Here is an 18,153-nt window from a genome sequence, read left to right as displayed (position 1 = left end):
GCCCTCTGGCGGCCCCCGGAGCGCGGTCCTGCTTTCGGCCAGCCTCCGGCGCTGCCACAGCTGCGTCCGAACGCCCCGCTGGGACCAAGGGGGCCCCTCAAAAATTAATTCGGGTTACCTTCCCTCCTCCTGGAGGCTTCGAATAGATGCTTCGCAGGCATGGGGTGGGCGGTGGGGAGAGGAGGTCCTAGAGTTCGGGGGTGAGGATGGGGCGTCATAATAATTAAATGTGGGAGAAGCGGAGGACCGCGGAGATTGGAGGGTCCCGGGCGCTCATGCGGGGCAGGGAGGAAGGGGAGCTAGTCTCCGACTTCTGTTTTCCATCTGCAACCCCTCGCAAGTTCCCCAGCCACCTAGGCGGCCTGTTGCAGTTTGTTTTACTACCCCGCGCTATGGTGTAACGGGAACAGTCGTCTCCAATCAGCTCGCGATTCCCGGACTGCGCCGCGGCGGCCCCCCGACAGGAGGGTTGGCGAGGGTGACACTGGCCTGAGAACAGATGGGGCAGCGCAGGGCCGGCTCAGGCGTCGCGGCGCCCACCCGGCGCGACCCAGGTCCTCCCTCCTCGAGGTGGGGAGAACGTTGGCGAAACAAAACCCTGAACCACCCAGCCTTCTCTTGAGTGGCTTTTCCTGGTGAACTTTTGCGGCCCGGGACGGAGGTGTCGTTTCCTGGGTCCCGAGGCCCTGGCTCTGCCCCTCCTCCCAGCGAGGATGGTGATGGTGCGCGTCCCCTGAATTCTCCCAGGCCCCCGCGGGGAGTTTCAGGAGCAGTTTCCCCATTCCTGCGCCCACACTGCGGGCTTTGAACTACCGTCACTACGAAAGCTAAAAGTACAATTTATGAAAAGAAAAGATTGGAAATTAAGATCTGAGACATTTTAACACAGAATTTGCAGAGGCGTCTGCTTCGCCAGGGAACTCCTGGACGCACGTCCTTGGACCAACACTGCCATCTGCTGCCGCACTAGAGAACTGCAGCGACCCTCGGCAGGAATGGACTTCGCTGAGATTCTGTTCTAAGCAAGTCCTGGCATCAGGAAAATGTATATATATATATATATATATATTTTCTTGCCCGGTAGGACCAAGTGAAAGATGACTTATGACCTTTTTCTATAAATCTTCAAGAACCAGTGGGCGGTCAGACTTTATTTTGGACGTCTTTGTGATGTTATTTTGCTTTAGTTGTTATTTCTTGGCATATCAGAGCAGAATTTGCATTTCCCTTTGTGAGTGAAGCCCTAGTGCCTTGAGCTTGGTAATCTCCAGCTCAAGGGTCATCCCATTAGGAGGCACACCAGTTTGGTGAAATTGAAAGGAAGTATCATGTTAGTTTCCATGGTTAAATATCTGGTGCAGGGAGAGCAGAGAGATTTATGAATTCATATTGTCCCATGAAATTCTTCCATGCAAAAATACTCCAGCTTCCACCCATCACTGGAATGTCTACTGGAGCATAGGGAGATCAAAACAACAAAACACACTCTCCGGGGTACAGATCCTGGTCAACACACCCTCCCTGAAGTTACCACCAATGTAGACAGGCACTCGGATTGCCTGGACTGACGTTAGGAGACTGAGTAGAACATTTGTCACAGTGAAAAAAAAAAACAGGATATACAATTTTCACAGTTAGAATTAACTTAGGAGAGCTGACATTACCTAAACCTCGAAAATCTGAATCTTGAAGTCGTCAGTGGCTTTTGGGACTGTGAGAGCGTCTCCCGTGGTCTTTAATCATGCCAGGGTGGGGTGACATTCGATACTCATGGGCTCCGCAGTGGGTGCCTGGTGCAGTTGGTGACCAGGAAGCCAGCTCTGTGGCTTCATGGGAATAACAGTGCACTCTCACTTCTGGAAATAGGGTCTGTGCACTGCTTGCTCTGTTTACTCTGTAGGCTTAGCATGTTGCCTCTGGTTATAGAGTCACACTCAATGGCTCTGCACTTCTGTTTTCAGGATGAGAGTCCAACCTGTTCAAGAGAAAGAGTCATGACTGCAAACAGATGTGTTTCTCTGCTTATGTGACAGTATATTGGCTCAACTTATTAATAGTCTGGAGGGCCACACCAAGCATGGGCAGAGTCTGAGTTCAGATCAGCTCCTCCACTAGGCAGTGATGCAGGGCAAGGGACTTGGCCTCTGGGGACTGCCTTTCTCAGGAAGGAGACGTTGAAGTACCCAGTCTTGACGTTCCTCTCATCTAAAACACCTGAGGACTCTGCAGAAAAAAGAGTCAATATGACAACCAATCGCTGTAGCTTCCAAAGCAATTGAACGGTGTGATTTAATCTTTACAATCAGGTAGTAAGGCCAGCTCGCAAGTCAGGTGTGACTGATTATCCCTGGGTAACAGAAGAGACTTAGAGATAAACTAAGTATAAGATACGGGAACAGAGCCTAGTCCAATGTGATTCCCATCATGTCTTCTAAGAGAAGGAATGAGAAAGACAAGAAAATGGTGTATGTGTGGGGTGGTGGGGTAGGGGGCATTGTGGGAGGATCCCAAGTCCTTGCTTGAAATTGAATGCGGCAGGAATCTGTTTTATCAGTTGTTTCTCTAACTTGTGGTACATGTTTTTGAGTTGTGATTATAGAGGCCCAACATATAGTTGGCATGAGAGAAATGATTATGATTTTTTTAAAAAAAGCTTTGGGTGAAATTTTATCTTATTTTTAAAATACATTTTTATTGATTTCAGAGGAGAGGGAGAGAGAGATAGACACATCAATGATAAGTGAGAATCACTGATGAGCTGCCTCCTGCATACCCCCTACTGGGGACTGAACCGGCAACCTGGGCATGTGCCTTGTCCAGGAATTGAACTGTCTGGTTCATAGGTCAACACTCAACCACTGAGCCACACTGGCTGGGCTGGGTGAAATTTATTGTTCCTCCTCGAAAAGTGATTTGTACTTGCTGACTCATAACGTGCCGTGTTCCTCTGAATCTGTAATGTCAGTTACTTATATTTGCACAACTGACTTTTGGGTGAGCTTCAGGAAAGGGGTTACTGATTAAGGATGAACTTCTACTCCCAGAGTAGAAAAGTGCCCAGTAGAGCAACAATCCTAGAGATTGTCACTCCAGGGCCACCAGGCAGGGAAGCCCTTCCATCCTCTCTGGTTGTTTTCCATTACCTCCCGGTAGGGTAAATACTGCCATTTTTCACCAGTAAATTGATGAGTAATGACATGAAACTTCACAAATCCGCTTTGATTTCCAGCCAGGCAACCACTCTTATCAGAGAAGGGAGTTTGAAATCTTAAGCAAACACATGTTGATTTTCAGTGTTGGCATCATTATCGCTCGCTCCCAGGCCTTGTTTTCGTTGCCCACTTTGTATGTCAGTAAGTATCCCACCTGGCAGAGGGTCCACTATATCTGGATGCACAGAAGGAAATCTGGTGGGGCCTGGCCAGGGCAAAACGATGCTCGGAGCCTGCCCTGTAAAAGCGGCAAACCCCGCTCTTAAGGCAGGGAATGCTTTAAAGATGCGTTGTTGGCAAGCCCTGCTAGAGAAATACAGGATATAAATGTGATAAAACCCAAGACAGCAAGCTGGCTCTGGAGAGCTCCTTTGAAGCTGGCTAAGTGGATTATCAGTGGGAGGCTGATATATATATGAACAAACACGCAAGCCCTTACTGCTAATTGGAGGTAAATCAGGCTGGCCGTCCTGGCTCGGGGGCCCACTGCGCCCATCACAGCGGCCGTGTGGAAACCCTGCAGCCCGTGCACATGCCAGGATCCTTGGATGCCCTCAGCCAGCATCCTGCATATTGCATTAGGGTTCACAGCACTGCTTCTCTCACTGTGGTGAGCAGAGAGGAGAAGCAGGGCCCCAATCTACATTAGGAGGTAGTTGGGAGCGGGGAGAGGAACGCCCTGGCGGAGACACTGACCATATGGTGGATGGGAGAGAGCATGGCTTTTGCATCACGCAGACTTGGTGTTAGAAACCTGCTTTCTCGCCAGCTGTGTGACTTCTGGTCATTTGCTAACCCTCTCTGAGCCTCAGCTGCCACTTCTTAAAATCAAATAGGCCACAGGGTAATTATTAACAAACACAGCATACACATGAAAACTTTGGCTTAGTGAATATTGGTTTCTCATTCCTGCCTTGGGAAAAACAATGATCATTTTTCCAGTCCAACCCCATCCCCTTCTCTGTTACCAACATTTCATCTTTCCTCCTCCTTCCTTCGTTTTCTTGGTAGAATTCAATGAAGCAGAAATCTGATTCATGCACCTTGCCACTTTAGAGCAAGCCCATTTAGAGTTTCTTTCCATCGCCTTCCGTAAGTCCCCTTTATCCTGTGGGAAGTGCAGAGGGAGATAAAATCGAGTGGGAGTGTACATGAGAAGACAAAGATCAAGGAAAGGGGTCTTTTCAGAGAGTTGACCAGATCAGTGCTTTTATGGAAAGGCAACATGGGCCTCTCTTTAATTTTTCTGTTCCTTAATTTTATTTATCATGCTTTCCTTCCTTCTTGCCCAATGCTTTCCCTGTTTGTATCTTGTGGACGTTTCATTTCAATATCTCTCTTCATTTCTTTTCCATTCCCCAGGTTGTGTTGCAAGAATCAGAGTCCAGAATTTGGTTTCTGTAGCTGCTATTGTAACCTTCACATGCAAGTGAATCCCTGGTCTCCATCAAGTTTTATCCTGTGCTCTACTGCGTCCCCTGAGACAGGGATTTAGTCACACTCTCCTCTCCCATTTCCTCTCCCTTCTTCACTTTCTTTACCGACCCTCCTTCCATGCCTATGCCCTGTGCTGCCTGCCCTCTGTTAGCTAGACTGTGAGGGCGGCAGGTCCTGGGAGAACTTGGGCTGGGAGCCCAGGTCTGAGCCTGGTACTGGCCTCTGGATCACAAAGTGACTCATCCTGTAAGTGACATTGATTAGTGGGACTTTCAAACCCTCTAGATCTGAATGGCTCTTAGAGAATGAGATATTTTTCCAGCCAAGCATTTTTTCCCCGAGGTGCTAAAGGATGTGAACTTCATATACATTCTGTAGTGAAACAGCAACTCACAATCCATTTTGAGTGAAAACAGCTCAAGTTTGGAAATTTGAGTAAATACTGTTAGGGTCGCCGAAGGAGGAATGCATGAGGCCAAAGTGGTAAGGGATTATAAATGTATTAGGTCACCTGGTTACCTGATGGGTTGAGCCCCAAAATGGTGCCAGCACCCAAAGATGGGGAGTCAGAGGTTTTTAAAGGACTCCGGTCGGGTTTATTCCTGGGCAGAGAATTCTCTGTGCAGGTCGGATCCTGGGAAGGTCCGGAGGGGAAGGATAATGGTCTTAGCAAGTGGAATGTGGTCTTAGCAAGTGGAATGGGGTCTAAGTGAAAGGGAGTGTCCGTTGTGAAGTGACCAGGAGAGGGGTATCGATTCAATTATGTGATCATATCTAATAAATACGTGTTTACATCTTTGTTTTTCACGTTCTTAATTGAAATGGCGTAAAAGGGACAGTTCTCCTGTACTCTTGGACACATTCCAAGACCATAAAACGAGACATTTCCAGAATTTGAAAACTGCATGCAATCAGAAAGGGTTCCAGCGTCAGACGGCTCCTGTCATGATCCGGGGGCCCCACCAGGCTATTTGAGTCTTTCTTCTTAAGCATCTTCTTATTTTAACCATGAATCTTACACTGGGATATTTTTTACTAAAATGATGCTGTTGACATGTTCTGTAGCTCAAAGCACAAAGAGAACGGGGCTCCCAGGTTGTTTCTATTGGCTAACACTGTTTCTGTTTGCTTTGCACCTTTTCAGTTTTCCGGAGCTATGGGGACTTCCCATCTGGCACTCCTGGTCCTAGGCTGTCTCCTCGCAGGTATGGATCTTGGTCTTCTCCGTTTGTTACCCTGGGGGAAGCCTTGCTGTCTAAGCTCTGTGCTCTGGGGCATATTACCTGTACAGTCCAAAGGAATGAAGAGAAGTAGAAAATTATAAGGCATGATCTACAGTGACCACAAACCTTCAGTTCCCTATTTCAGAAAGAATGTTCTCCAGGGGCAGTTTTAGTATATGTCAACCCGAGCATTGAAATATTGTTAGGAATAATAGTCTAAATTCACTCACTGGCCTCTTTTCCTGGGACATGGGTTTTCAGTCGAGGTGGATCAGAGAAATTAAAAAAATAATTTCTTTTTAATAAAAGAAAAGTTCTTGTCCAGGAAATTACCTGCCTTAAGTCATTAATTAATAATTAACGCATAGTATCTCTTCTATCAGTTTTATGCAGAGGAGAAGCTAGACTGAAATTTCATGTTCTAAGATAGACTTTTCACTCTTGGGCTTTACTTACTCTTATTATTTAAAAATATATTTGTATTGATTTCAGAGAGGAAGGGAGAGGGAGAGAGAGATAGAAACATCAATGATGAGAGAGAATCATTGATCAGCTGCCTCCTGCACACTCCACAATGGGGATTGAGCCCACAACCTGGGCATATGCCCTGACCCTGAATCGAACCATGACCTCCTGGTTCATAGGTTGACACTCAACCACTGAGCCACACTGGTCGGGCCTTACTCTTATTTTTGAATGAAAATTCACATGGTTCCGCTTTGGTTTCTGGAAGCCATTAGAGTGAAGGCATGTCTGAGTCTTGTACAAAACAGACGATGTGTAATTCTTCTGCACAAATCTGCTTTGTGCTTGGTTCAGTGTCCCTGCCCCTGCTCTCATCCCCTTTCTTACTCAGGGAAACCTCTGCAGAGAATGTGGGCAATAAAGAACCATATGTGCTAGAGCCTATGCCATCTTGGGATATGTTATGGCCACACATAAGAGTCTGAAATATGGAATTGGAATCAGACGTCCTTTATCCATTTGAGTGTTTGGAGGGTGAATCCGAGGGCCTTGGTGCGGCTATTGAGGCCTTTGGAGCAATTGCTGCTCGCAGCAGATGCGTTGGCTGTTATAATGGGGGGCCTTTCATGGGCATCCAGGCTGACGGATTTTTGTGTAGAAATGGTCATTGTTCATATAAGCGGCTACTGTTGCTTCTGGGTACATCCTATTCAGAGCCTGTTTCCTTTTACAGGGCCGAGCCTAATCCTCTGCCAGCTTTCACTCCCCTCTATCCTCCCAAACGAAAATGAAAAGGTTGTGCAGCTGAATTCATCCTTTTCTCTGAGATGCTTTGGGGAGAGTGAAGTGACCTGGCAGTACCCCATGTCTGACGAGGACCCCAATGTGAGGATCAGAAACGAGGAGAACAACAGTGGCCTTTTTGTGACGGTGCTGGAAGTGGCCAACGCCTCGGCGGCTCACACGGGATTGTACACTTGCTATTACAACCACACGCAGACAGAGGAAAACGAGATCGAAGGCAGTCACATTTACATCTACGTGCCAGGTGAGCTGGTGGGTTTCTTGGACCAACCTTGTCCTGTCTCTCCTGTGTTCTGTATAAGAGATTTTGTTTTGTTAATTCTCACTGGAGGATATTTTCCCATTGACTTTTAGAGAGAGTGGAAGGGAGGGGGAGGGACACAGAGAGAGAGAAACATCGATATGAGAGGGACACATCGATTGTTTGCCTCCTGCTCACGACCTGACCAGGACAAGGGATCATCGAGCTTGCAACCAAGGTATGTGCCCTTGACCGGAATCAAACCTGGGACCCTTCAGTTCATGGGCTGATGATCTATCCACTGAGCTAAACAGGCTAGAGCTGTATACAAGATTTTAAAAAATATAAAAGTAACAAATATTTATTGGAGAAAATTAGGAAAAAACGGGCAAACACACAATATAAAGTTGATCATTATAATGTCATTATCAACAAATAATTCATTGTTAACATTTTGAAACTGTAGTAAGTTTTAAAAATCATTTTTATTGTGGCATACCTTTATTGGTATTACACACAAAGAATCTGAAATCTACTCATTCCTATTCAGTTCAATCAAGTCCCACAAATACTTACTGTGCGTTTCCTGTGTGTCAGACATTGTGCTAAGTGCTGGGGACACAAATTAATTAGGTAGGCCCTATCTGGGTGTTGCCCATAGCTCATTATCAGAGTTTACAAATAAACAAACTTTTTCTCAAATTCACTAAAACATGTATCTACTCTTGATGAATTGGAAGGGATTTTTTTTGTTTTTAATTAAAATTTAGGGGCAAGGACTGGCCAGTGTGGCTCAGTTGGTTGAGCCACATGCATTTAAAACCACAAAAAGCCCAGCTGGTGTGGCTCAGTGGTTGATCATCAACAATTCCCGGTCAGGACACATCCTCAGATTGCTGACTCGATCCGCAGTAGGGGGCATGCAGGAGGCAGCCAATCAATGATTCTCTCATCAATGATGTTTCTATCTCTCTCTCCCTCTCCCTTCCTCTCTCTAAAACCAATAAAAACATTAAAAAAAAATACAATTTAGGGGCAAATCGAATAGTAATGATCTTATCTCCTGTCCTTTGAGAAGCAGATGCCATGGTAGGAGTAAGGTGGGATTAAGCTTGCCAGGGTTTTATCAGGAGAGAGGCTTTTGTGAGTAAATGGGGGGTAGGGGGGCGGGGGCGGGGATCCCACAGAGGCTGGGAGAGTTGTTTGACTGCATGGTAAGTGTGACCCTGAGTGAAGGGAAGGTGAGGCAGATGAGTCCTAGACCTCTAAGGAAGGCCCTGGAGTCCTCCAGCCTAAGGAACCCCAGTTCCACATGGTCATTGGCTGAAAACAGCCCCAGAGGGCGTGGCCTTGGGTTGTGATGGATTTCAGCCCTGGCTCCCCTGGTTGGAGGAAGGGGTGTGGTGCTTTCTCACATCACCACTCTGATTGACCAGGCTTAGCCATGAGGTGACTATAGCGGGTAGGAATTTGAAAGAAGCATTTCCTAATTTAACAATCATGACTATTTTCTTTAGCTTTTCAACAGAGTTAATTATTTTATTGTCCGTTTTTTGTTTTGTTTTTAGTAGGTTAAATTTTGATTTCAGTTCCTGGCTACTGTATGTATCCTCAGTATTTTTTATTAAGGCACATGCAATTTGGCATTGTCCATACTTTAAAATCATCTTCTAGCTATTATGATGACTAATATTAGTGGAGTGACAGCTCCTGGACATATGTGTGAAGGTAAATTAATAAGATTACTGCCAGTGGGACCCATTTTTCTTGCATATATATATGTAAAGATGAATTTAATACCTAATGTATTTAACCACAGACCCAGATGTAGTCTTCGTGCCTCTGGGAATGACCGACTATTTAGTCATTGTGGAGAACGACGATTTTGCCATCATACCTTGTCGCACGACTGATCCTCAGACTCCGGTGACCTTGCTCAGCAGTGACGGGGTGGTCCTCGCCGACTATGACAGCCGGCAGGGCTTCAACGGGACCTTCTCGGGTGGGCCCTATGTCTGCGAGGCCATCGTCAGGGGGAAGAAGTTCCACTCCATTCCGTTTAACATTTATTCTGTCAAAGGTAATTGTGCCCCCGCCCTCCTTTAAATGAGAGTTACAGGCCCGTGCTGTACACCTGAAACTAATATAATATTGTACATCAACTTTTAAATTAAAAAAGAAGATTACAGGCAAAATAATCGCGTGCTTGTAGTATTAAAAAATTTATAGTCCCTGGTGATGGAGAGCCTGAATTCTGACTTGAGCATTTGGGGCCTTACCTTTTTTATACAATGTCAGGCTGACCTCTGTGGCTATAGTCAGACGAAGCTTACTTAGCCCTACTGAAGGTAAAAACTTTCTTACCCCTGTAAGACTTCGTGTTTCATAAGCTGACTTCAAAATACTATAAGGAATTTGTTTATTGTATAAGCCTCTTACTGTTTTATTCACATTCCTGACTACAGAGGCCCTAAAAGCACACACGCACCGAGGGGCTTTGGGTGCCTAGATTAATTTCAGTAACTGAAGAAAAGAGATTTGTATTTTGAGGAAAGTAGTTGTAGACTTCATCCCTTTGATGTGAGGTTTAATAAGAATGGGAAAGTGCAATACATGTTCGTGTCAGCGAGGGATTGAACTCTACCCTGTAGGTATGGCAGCAGCGAGAATATGCCATTCAACTCCTACTACAGGCTTGCTCTATGCCAGGCACTGTGCGAGTCTCTGGAAAAGTGCTGGGAATAACTGGAGCAGAGGAGAGAAGAGGAGAATGACTGGGGGGATAGGAGCTAAGTGCCTAGAGCAGTGCTGGTCAGTAAGGGTTGGTTGGTTAAGTGAATCCATGTGCCAGTACAGGGGACTGCAAACAAGGACGGCCACAGTTAACCCAAATGCTTTGGGAACGTGAGGTTCTGTTTAGTTGGAATTTATTTTTACTGTTGTTATTTGCGTGTGTATCATTTGGTATTATAACTGCATTGTTTAGTTGGAATTTATTTTTACTGTTGTTATTATTTATGCGTGTGTATCATTTGGTATTATAACTGCAGGCCACGTTCTATATGCCAACTCAAAATCAAGGCTTCTGAGACTTTTAACATTTTTATCTAGAACAAACTGGTTTGCAAATTATTTTTCATAGTTTCCTTAAAAAACAAAAAACTCCCCAAAACTTCGAAGATCCTAACTGTACTATGGATATTTAGGTCCTTTTGTTTGTTTGTTTTTTAAATAGCAACATCAGAACTCGATCTAGAATTGGAAGCACCAAAAACTGTGTACATGGCAGGGGAAACCATTGTGCTCACCTGCATCGTCCTGAACAACGAGGTGGTTGACTTTCAGTGGACGTACCCGGGAGAAGTGGTATGTACCCTCGGGGCTCCGGGTGGCAGGGCGAGGAGCAGGGCTCACGGATCGGGCACGCGGCTGAGCTCCTCTAGACCTCGGCTTCCCATCTCTGCAGCGGGCACATTTGGCTGGATGACTTTATGGTGCTTTGAGCAGTGGGAGGGTTTGAAAGGACATTCAGTGTGTAGCAAGGTTGTACACTGAGCCTTCTTGTTCTTAAGTCAGAAAGAAATAGGAGGTTTCAATATAACAACCAAAATACTAGAAAAATAAAAAAAAGAATGGATTTTAACATTTGCTCATTGTTGAAACAGTCATTAGTTCTTACTTTCTTGGCTCCCATGCCTTGGGGGTTTACTAAATGATGGTTGCCTGAACCCCTTCCATTTCTGCCTTGTTGTCTGCCACCCAGGATGCTGTTCTGTCTCCTACCTGCCTGGCCTTTCTTCACATGGCCCAGCTTTAGTGAACAGGCATCACTTGCATCACGCAGCAAAGATTCAGTGATGTTTGCTAAACCCCAAGCATTCTGCTAGAAGCCAGCCATGCAGAGAAGGAGGAAGAAGGGAGGAGTGGAGATGCAGCTGGGGAAGGGGGGCCGCTGTGCCATCTCTGGTCACCGTGGACTTACACACAGGGTCTAATGCATTGTGGTACACGCATGGGAGAACTCAGTGCAAAAGGCAGTGACAGCCCAATGCAGAAATGATTAGCTGCTTAATACGGCAGCCTCAGAAAACAAAAGCCAGATACTAGTATATGTATATTTTCCCTTTATTCCTGATATGCAGATTTCTGCTTTTATACATCTTCCCTGAAATAGGAAGTTACTCAGTTTTTCTGTTTAGATTTGATTGCCTTTAATCCTTAAAACATAACTGAAAAATTATTAGGGATAGACATTTCCCCCCCAAACCAAAGTACATACTATTTGGCTCCCAAATATACAAGTATATAATTAAGTTTTTTTTGTCCGATAATAGAAGTAATGTAGGTTTATTGTTGAAACTTCATAAAATATAGAAAAACAGGAAAAAATGACTTCCCAGAGCATCACCATTAATATTTTAGGGAGATAAATCCTTTAAATACTTTGTATATATGTGAAATGTTTAATAATTAATAGACATTATACTTCAGTCCTTCATTATACCCTTTTCCCTTTGGCAATATAGCACAGACACCTTACTATGTCATTAACTATCCTTTTAAAACATGGTTTTCTAAGGAGTGAGATTAAAAACAATTTTCTAAAACCAGGCTTTATGTTTTAGAGCAGCTTAAGGTTCACAGCAAAAAGGAGTGAAAGTTACAGCGATCCCTCCTCCCTGCACACACATGTACAACTTCCCCTCTTCTCACCATCCCCACAGGGTGGTGCATTTGTTAGAACCTACATTGTCATGTCATAGTCCCACCGTCCCTAGTTTACAGAGGGGTCACTCCTGGGGGCTAGCTTCTTAAAGTCACTTTTCCTCCTTCTGCTGCAGAAAAACAAAGGCGTCGTAATGCTGGAGGAAATCAAGGACCCATCCATCAAACTGGTGCACACCCTGATGGTCCCCAAGGCCACGGTGAAAGACAGTGGAGATTACGAATGTATCGCTCGCCTGGCCACCAGGGAGGTCAAAGAGATGAAGAAAGTCACCATTGCTGTCCACGGTACACTCTGCTTTCTAAACTGTCAGCGTCCACGCTGCTCGGGAGCCACTGTGCGGTAATCATTGTTTAACGGAAACTCTTCCCTGTACAGAGAAAGGGTTCATTGAAATCCAACCCGGCTTCAGCCAGCTGGAAGCTGTCAACCTGCATGAAGTCAAACATTTTGTGGTGGACGTGCAGGCCTACCCGCCGCCCAGGATATCCTGGCTGAAGGACAACCTGACTCTGATCGAAAACCTCACCGAAATCACCACTGACATAGAAAAGGTCCAGGAAATCAGGTAAAGAAGCATCCTCCCCACCAAGGCCTTTTCTTTGTATTGTGTGTCGCCAGATAGACAGTGGCCTATGTGCATCCTACAACCCACACCAGGGATTAGCCTAGAACAGCGGTTCTCAACCTGTGGGTCGCGACCCCTTTGGGGGTCGAACGACCCTTTCACAGGGGTTGCCTAAGAATATTGGAAAACACATATATAATTACATATTGTTTTTGTGATTAATCACTATGCTCTAATTATGTTCAATTTGTAACAATGAAAATACATTCTGCATATCAGATATTTACATTATGATTCATAACAGTAGCAAAATTATAGTTATGAAGTAGCAACAAAAATAATTTTATGGTTGGGAGTCATCATAACATGAGGAACTATATTAAAGGGCCAGAAGGTTGAGAACCACTGGTATAGATGATGATGGAAAAAGAAGTGGAAAACTGAATCTGGGAGGCTTTCCGATGACACAGAATGAAGGTGCACAAAGAGGTGGGAGGTGCTGCAATTTGCACAAGGCTGTGAGGCCAGGAGGAATAGCCCCTGCCTCCCCCCGGCACAGCCAGCACTTCAAACACGTGTCTGGGCACTATCTGTAAGTGACAATTAACAGTAATGACAACTGAGTGGTTCAGCAAAACTGCCAGTGAAATTGATGCGGCGTTCCTTCAGCATGTGTTCTTCTGGTTCCCACTATGGGTCAGAGATGAACACGATGGATGACGTGTCTGGCTTCCTGGAGCTCAGAACTAGTGGGTCCACTGGCCTTCTTGGCTGAACAGTATAGCAAATGAAGGACAGAAGGGCCTTTGGTAATCAGCAGCCAGATGTGCCTACGGATTCTCTCTAAGGAAATTCCTGAATGTGTCCAGTAGAGTGCAGCCAACCCCATATGCTCTCATCAAGGTCCTAGTGCCCTGCATCTTGGGTTAGAAGACTCTAATTTGTAGGGCACTTTTGAGTCTATGAAATGCTTCTTTGCATATAATTATATTTAATTAATTCTCTAAAGAACTATGTGCTATGCAATATTTCTATGCTACTAGTAAACATAAGGAAACCGAGCCATTTCAATAATGCCCAAGATCTGCTCACCACGAGAATGTCAAGAGTAGCCTAGGCTGCTCACCTTGACCAGTGCTCTTCTCCGCTCTACTTGCTTTTCCATCTGTGATGTTCTATAAAGATGGACAAATGGGCAAATGCTATGTTGATGCGCGCACGCGCACACACACACTCTCACACACACACGCATGGCCAAATTTAGTAATATACATGTGTAAGAATCTTTTGAGGAAACTTCGCTTTAATAACGTATGAAGAAATATATTTTTCTAGTTGACTTTTTTGAATAGGTGATGGAATCCTGTGCTTTAAAGCCATGCACTTAAAGAGGGTGCATTGTAAGAGACTCCTTCCACTCCTGTCCCCACCTGCCCAGTACCCCTCCTCCCACCCACAGGGAAACACTTTTGCTAGGTTCTTATGAAACCTTCCAGGGTTTTTTTGTTTGTTTGTTTTTAAAGCAAATAAAAGCAAGAAGAATGTTATATCCTGACAAGCTCTCCATATCAATATGTAGAGAGCCTCATTCTTTTTTTCATTGGTGTTTCATTGTTTGGCGAAACCACCTACATGGCTAAAAAAAAGTAAAAATCAAGATTTTTTTTTTTAAAGGAAAGTTGGTGGGACATGTTTATTCCCACTCAGAAGTCAGGCCTTGCCAAGACTAATTAGTCTTGGAGCCACACAAGCCATTGCTCATCTCAAAATGTTTGATCTTCTGCGTAAGGATTAAGCGTCTAGAACTCAGACCTTTAATAGGTACAAAGTGTGTTGGAAATCCAATGATTCAGATAAGAAAAAAAAGATATTTCAATTGAACATGGTAATTGCTGAAGCAATTGGAATGTATTTGGCTGCCACTTGCTCAAACAAAGTCCTTTCTTTTTAAGGTACCGAAGTAGATTAAAGCTGATCCGTGCTAAGGAGGAAGACAGTGGCCATTACACTATTGTAGTTCAAAATGAAGACGACATGAAGAGCTACACTTTTGAACTCTTAACTCAAGGTATGTTGAGGGCAGTCTGAAGATATTGCTTGTGAGGAGAGCCAGGTACTTTTCTCCCAGGTCCGGGAGGGAAACGCTCATTTAGGGGAGAAGCAGGGGCTGTAGATGTCACCTGTCAGGATAGCTTTGTTGGACTTAAGCATTCAGTAATTCTGGGAGGGTTCAGACTGCTCTGGAACAGTCTGATTGGAAATTCCTAAGCTCCAGCCGCTTCCTTACCACCGGCTTCTCAATCTGGCACCTACAGTTCTGGGAAGAGTGAAATGATACTTTTTGGTCTAGATGACCTTAGATTGTTCCAAAGCATTTGGGCATTTTTACTTAGCTTCCCTGGTGACATGGTCCAGTGGCCCTTACCAGTAAGGAGTGCCTGAGTCCTTTTATATTCAGGTTTAGCACCTGTTCATTGAGCTCCTTCCATGTGCCAGGTATTGTCGTAGGTGGGCTCATTTTACCCTCCCAGTAAAGCCATGGTACAAGCAGTAGCATATTTACTTTTAAATTGTTTGATCACAGGTTTAAAAAAATCTTTAAAACCTAATAGTATTCTACTGATGTACTTTGGTAAATGCTGCTTTAGATTCCACTTGAGCTGAATCCGTTGGTTGAATCCCAAGCTATATTAATTTTAAGAGCCTCTTTGCCTTTCAAGCCAAATAACCACAGGGGCTTTTTGCTTTCTTCACTCTTAGATTTAAAACACTATGGGGCACAAATCCCCAAACACAGAAACTATGAAAGTGCTCTTAACCAAGTGGGTCTATGCACATGGGAGTATTATCATGCACACAACCTCCTCTCGGGTGGTTTCCTGATTTGTAGGTTCGGATGCCCCATGAGCAAGTTCTGAGCTCATATTCCATGTGGTAGTTTCCAGAAGTTTGGGGTCAGGAATCATCCAATTCTGATTTCTTTCCACCGCTTGCAGTTCCCGCATCTATTCTGGACTTGGTCGACGACCACCATGGCTCCACAGGGGGACAGACCGTGAGATGCACAGCTGCAGGGACACCTCTTCCTGAAATTGAGTGGATGATTTGCAAGGATATTAAGAAGTATGGAGACCAGATGTTCCTTTTTCATTTGTGGGCTGAAAGTTTCTTCCTTGATGCAAAGGACCTCAAGTGCATTTTATTTCTTTTGTATTTGAGATTCTTATTTGGCCCAAGTCTCATAAACTACAAGATAAGATTCTAAATGTGGTCCTTGTGTGTACATGTATGTGTGTGTGTGTGTGTGTGTGCACCTGTGTGTTCATGATTATGTGAGAGACTGTCTATAGCTTTCATCACATTCTCCAAGAATCATTTAAAAAGAAAACTAATTTAAAGAGCTCCTGTTACAAGAGGATTTTAGCTACCCCGGGCCACATTTTCACCTCACGTTTCTTATATGGTGAACTTTATTTGGCAACTAGACTGGCATGTGATCATAAATGAAAATACTTCCCATGTCACTGCTCACTACCTCATTTGCTTACCTGTTATTTGATGGGATTTAACTCACCAGTTCTTCCTTCACCAGCCTTCTCCAATGGACACACAAACAACATGTTCACACTTCCACCCATGGCGACTGGCTGTGTGTAGAAGCCTTGATTGCTTCCCCTAAAGGCTGAGACCTACCCTCTTCTAAGAGCTAAGGGACCAGATTGGGATCTTGACAGGAGCTATAATCTAGGTCTCAAAACTCAGCCAGGTGATGTTCCAAACCTATGACACCTTGGAGGCTCTTCACAGTGTAGATAGAGAGAAGGAATGGCCCTGGGCCTTTTTGATGGGGTAGGAAATTGGGATAGTTAAACATTCTTGAAGTAAAAAACTGTTGTGTTGCTCCTGTTCAAGGCTTGGGATTGGTAGTTATGTTTGATTGTATTTGTCTCTATGTTTGTGTCCTTTCCCCCCCAGATGTAATAATGAGACTTCATGGGCGATTTTGGCCAACAACATCTCAAACATCGTCACGGAGGTCTACCGCCAGGACAGGAGTAGGGTGGAGGGCCGGGTGACGTTTGCCAAAGTGGAGGAGACCATTGCGGTTCGATGTCTGGCTAAGAATCTCCTTGGTGTTGAGAACCGAGAGCTGAAGCTGGTGGCTCCCAGTGAGTTGCTCGTCAGTGGGGACAAGTCTAAGTCATCAGCCAATCCCTTTCTCCCTGAGGCGGAACTTTGAGTCCAAGATGGGGTCCCCAGGCAGAAAGTCAGCTCTGATCGCTCATGCAGGGCCTTCTCCTGGCATCTGTAGGGAGTCCTTTCTTCCAGAACTGCACCCTGCAGAGGCGCCTTGTTTGTCTAACAGTGTAGCTCCCCAGTCTGTCTAGTCTGAGTGTGGGAATGGAGGGGGCAAGAAGGCGCTCTGCCCTGTGCTCCTTACAACAGTTGAGACAGGTTGAATTCCTTAAGAAAAAAAATTAATGAAGCCAAAAGCAATATAAACAAAATGCAACCTTTCAAAACAATCTAAACCTAAGTTTCTGAACTTATAGTAGCTCTCAAGCTCATTTATCAGTCCTTAGATTCCAGTTCACATTCTGTCCAGGTTAATGTTGAAGCACCTTTAGAGAAAGCATTACATTCCCCTGATTGAATTTTGCCCCCTTTTTTTTTCTAAGGGAAGAGTTGGAGTAGTGTCCTATTGCCCCTCCTGAGAAGGAGGTGGCAGCCCTCATGCTTCTCCCCAGAGTCAGGGATTATGTCCCAGTCACAACTGCACCGCCTTTCTGCCGTCCTGTGTGTTCGTGCACATTTCCCATCATGCCTCTCCCTTTCTTTTCTAGCTCTGCGTTCCGAGCTCACGGTGGCAGCCGCAGTCCTGGTGCTATTGGTGATTGTGATCATCTCACTGATTGTCCTGGTTGTCATCTGGAAACAGGTAGATATTTTTCTCAAAGAACTGAAAATCTTGGAAGTCAGTAAGAATAATGAGAAGAGCAACCTACTTTAGCACTTGGCACAGAGCAGGAGTCAGTAGCTGTGTGTTGAGTTACTGTTTCCAGCCACTTTGCTGCTGTAGTTAAGCTTTGGTGCATTCGGACTTTGGTAATTCAATAGTTACCTGTCCTGGTCGTTTATAGAAACCAAGGTATGAAATTCGCTGGAGGGTCATTGAATCAATCAGCCCTGATGGACACGAATATATTTATGTGGACCCGATGCAGCTGCCTTATGACTCGAGATGGGAGTTTCCAAGAGACGGACTAGTGCTGGGTAAGCTCCCACGGGGTGATCTCCCAAGTCTCCCTTTTGCTGTGTCCATAGCTTTGCTCTTTACAGGCCCATGAGGAATGAGGGATATGAGCTGTGCTTAATAACAGTGAGGCAATAGAAACTGGCCTTCAGAAATACTTTGTGTATTAAAAATGAGTTGCTTTTTTAAAAAAAATCTCATTTTAAAGCAAATTGGTTAAAGG

The 18,153-nt window shown here is 44.9% G+C and overlaps 1 protein-coding gene across 3 annotated transcripts in view; it reads left to right on the top strand.

Moving 5' to 3' along the window:
• PDGFRA (platelet derived growth factor receptor alpha) overlaps positions 1 to 18,153 on the top strand; it is a 44,034-nt gene that overhangs the window by 4,117 nt on the left and 21,764 nt on the right. For all 3 annotated transcript variants that reach the window (XM_006757807.2, XM_006757806.2, XM_006757808.2), the window contains exons 2-12: positions 5,794 to 5,854; positions 7,071 to 7,385; positions 9,202 to 9,462; positions 10,618 to 10,748; positions 12,224 to 12,395; positions 12,487 to 12,676; positions 14,629 to 14,744; positions 15,673 to 15,799; positions 16,652 to 16,845; positions 17,521 to 17,615; positions 17,818 to 17,950. In XM_006757807.2, coding sequence (XP_006757870.1) covers positions 5,806 to 5,854; positions 7,071 to 7,385; positions 9,202 to 9,462; positions 10,618 to 10,748; positions 12,224 to 12,395; positions 12,487 to 12,676; positions 14,629 to 14,744; positions 15,673 to 15,799; positions 16,652 to 16,845; positions 17,521 to 17,615; positions 17,818 to 17,950 — 1,783 coding nt within the window. In that variant the 5' untranslated portion in view covers positions 5,794 to 5,805. The remainder of the gene's footprint in view (positions 1 to 5,793; positions 5,855 to 7,070; positions 7,386 to 9,201; positions 9,463 to 10,617; positions 10,749 to 12,223; positions 12,396 to 12,486; positions 12,677 to 14,628; positions 14,745 to 15,672; positions 15,800 to 16,651; positions 16,846 to 17,520; positions 17,616 to 17,817; positions 17,951 to 18,153) is intronic.

This window comes from Myotis davidii, unplaced genomic scaffold (assembly GCF_000327345.1).
Source record: "Myotis davidii unplaced genomic scaffold, ASM32734v1 scaffold173, whole genome shotgun sequence".
Classification (NCBI taxonomy): domain Eukaryota; kingdom Metazoa; phylum Chordata; class Mammalia; order Chiroptera; family Vespertilionidae; genus Myotis; species Myotis davidii.
The sequence above is the reverse complement of the archived record's forward strand: the minus strand, read 5'-3'. Positions and strand labels throughout refer to the sequence as shown.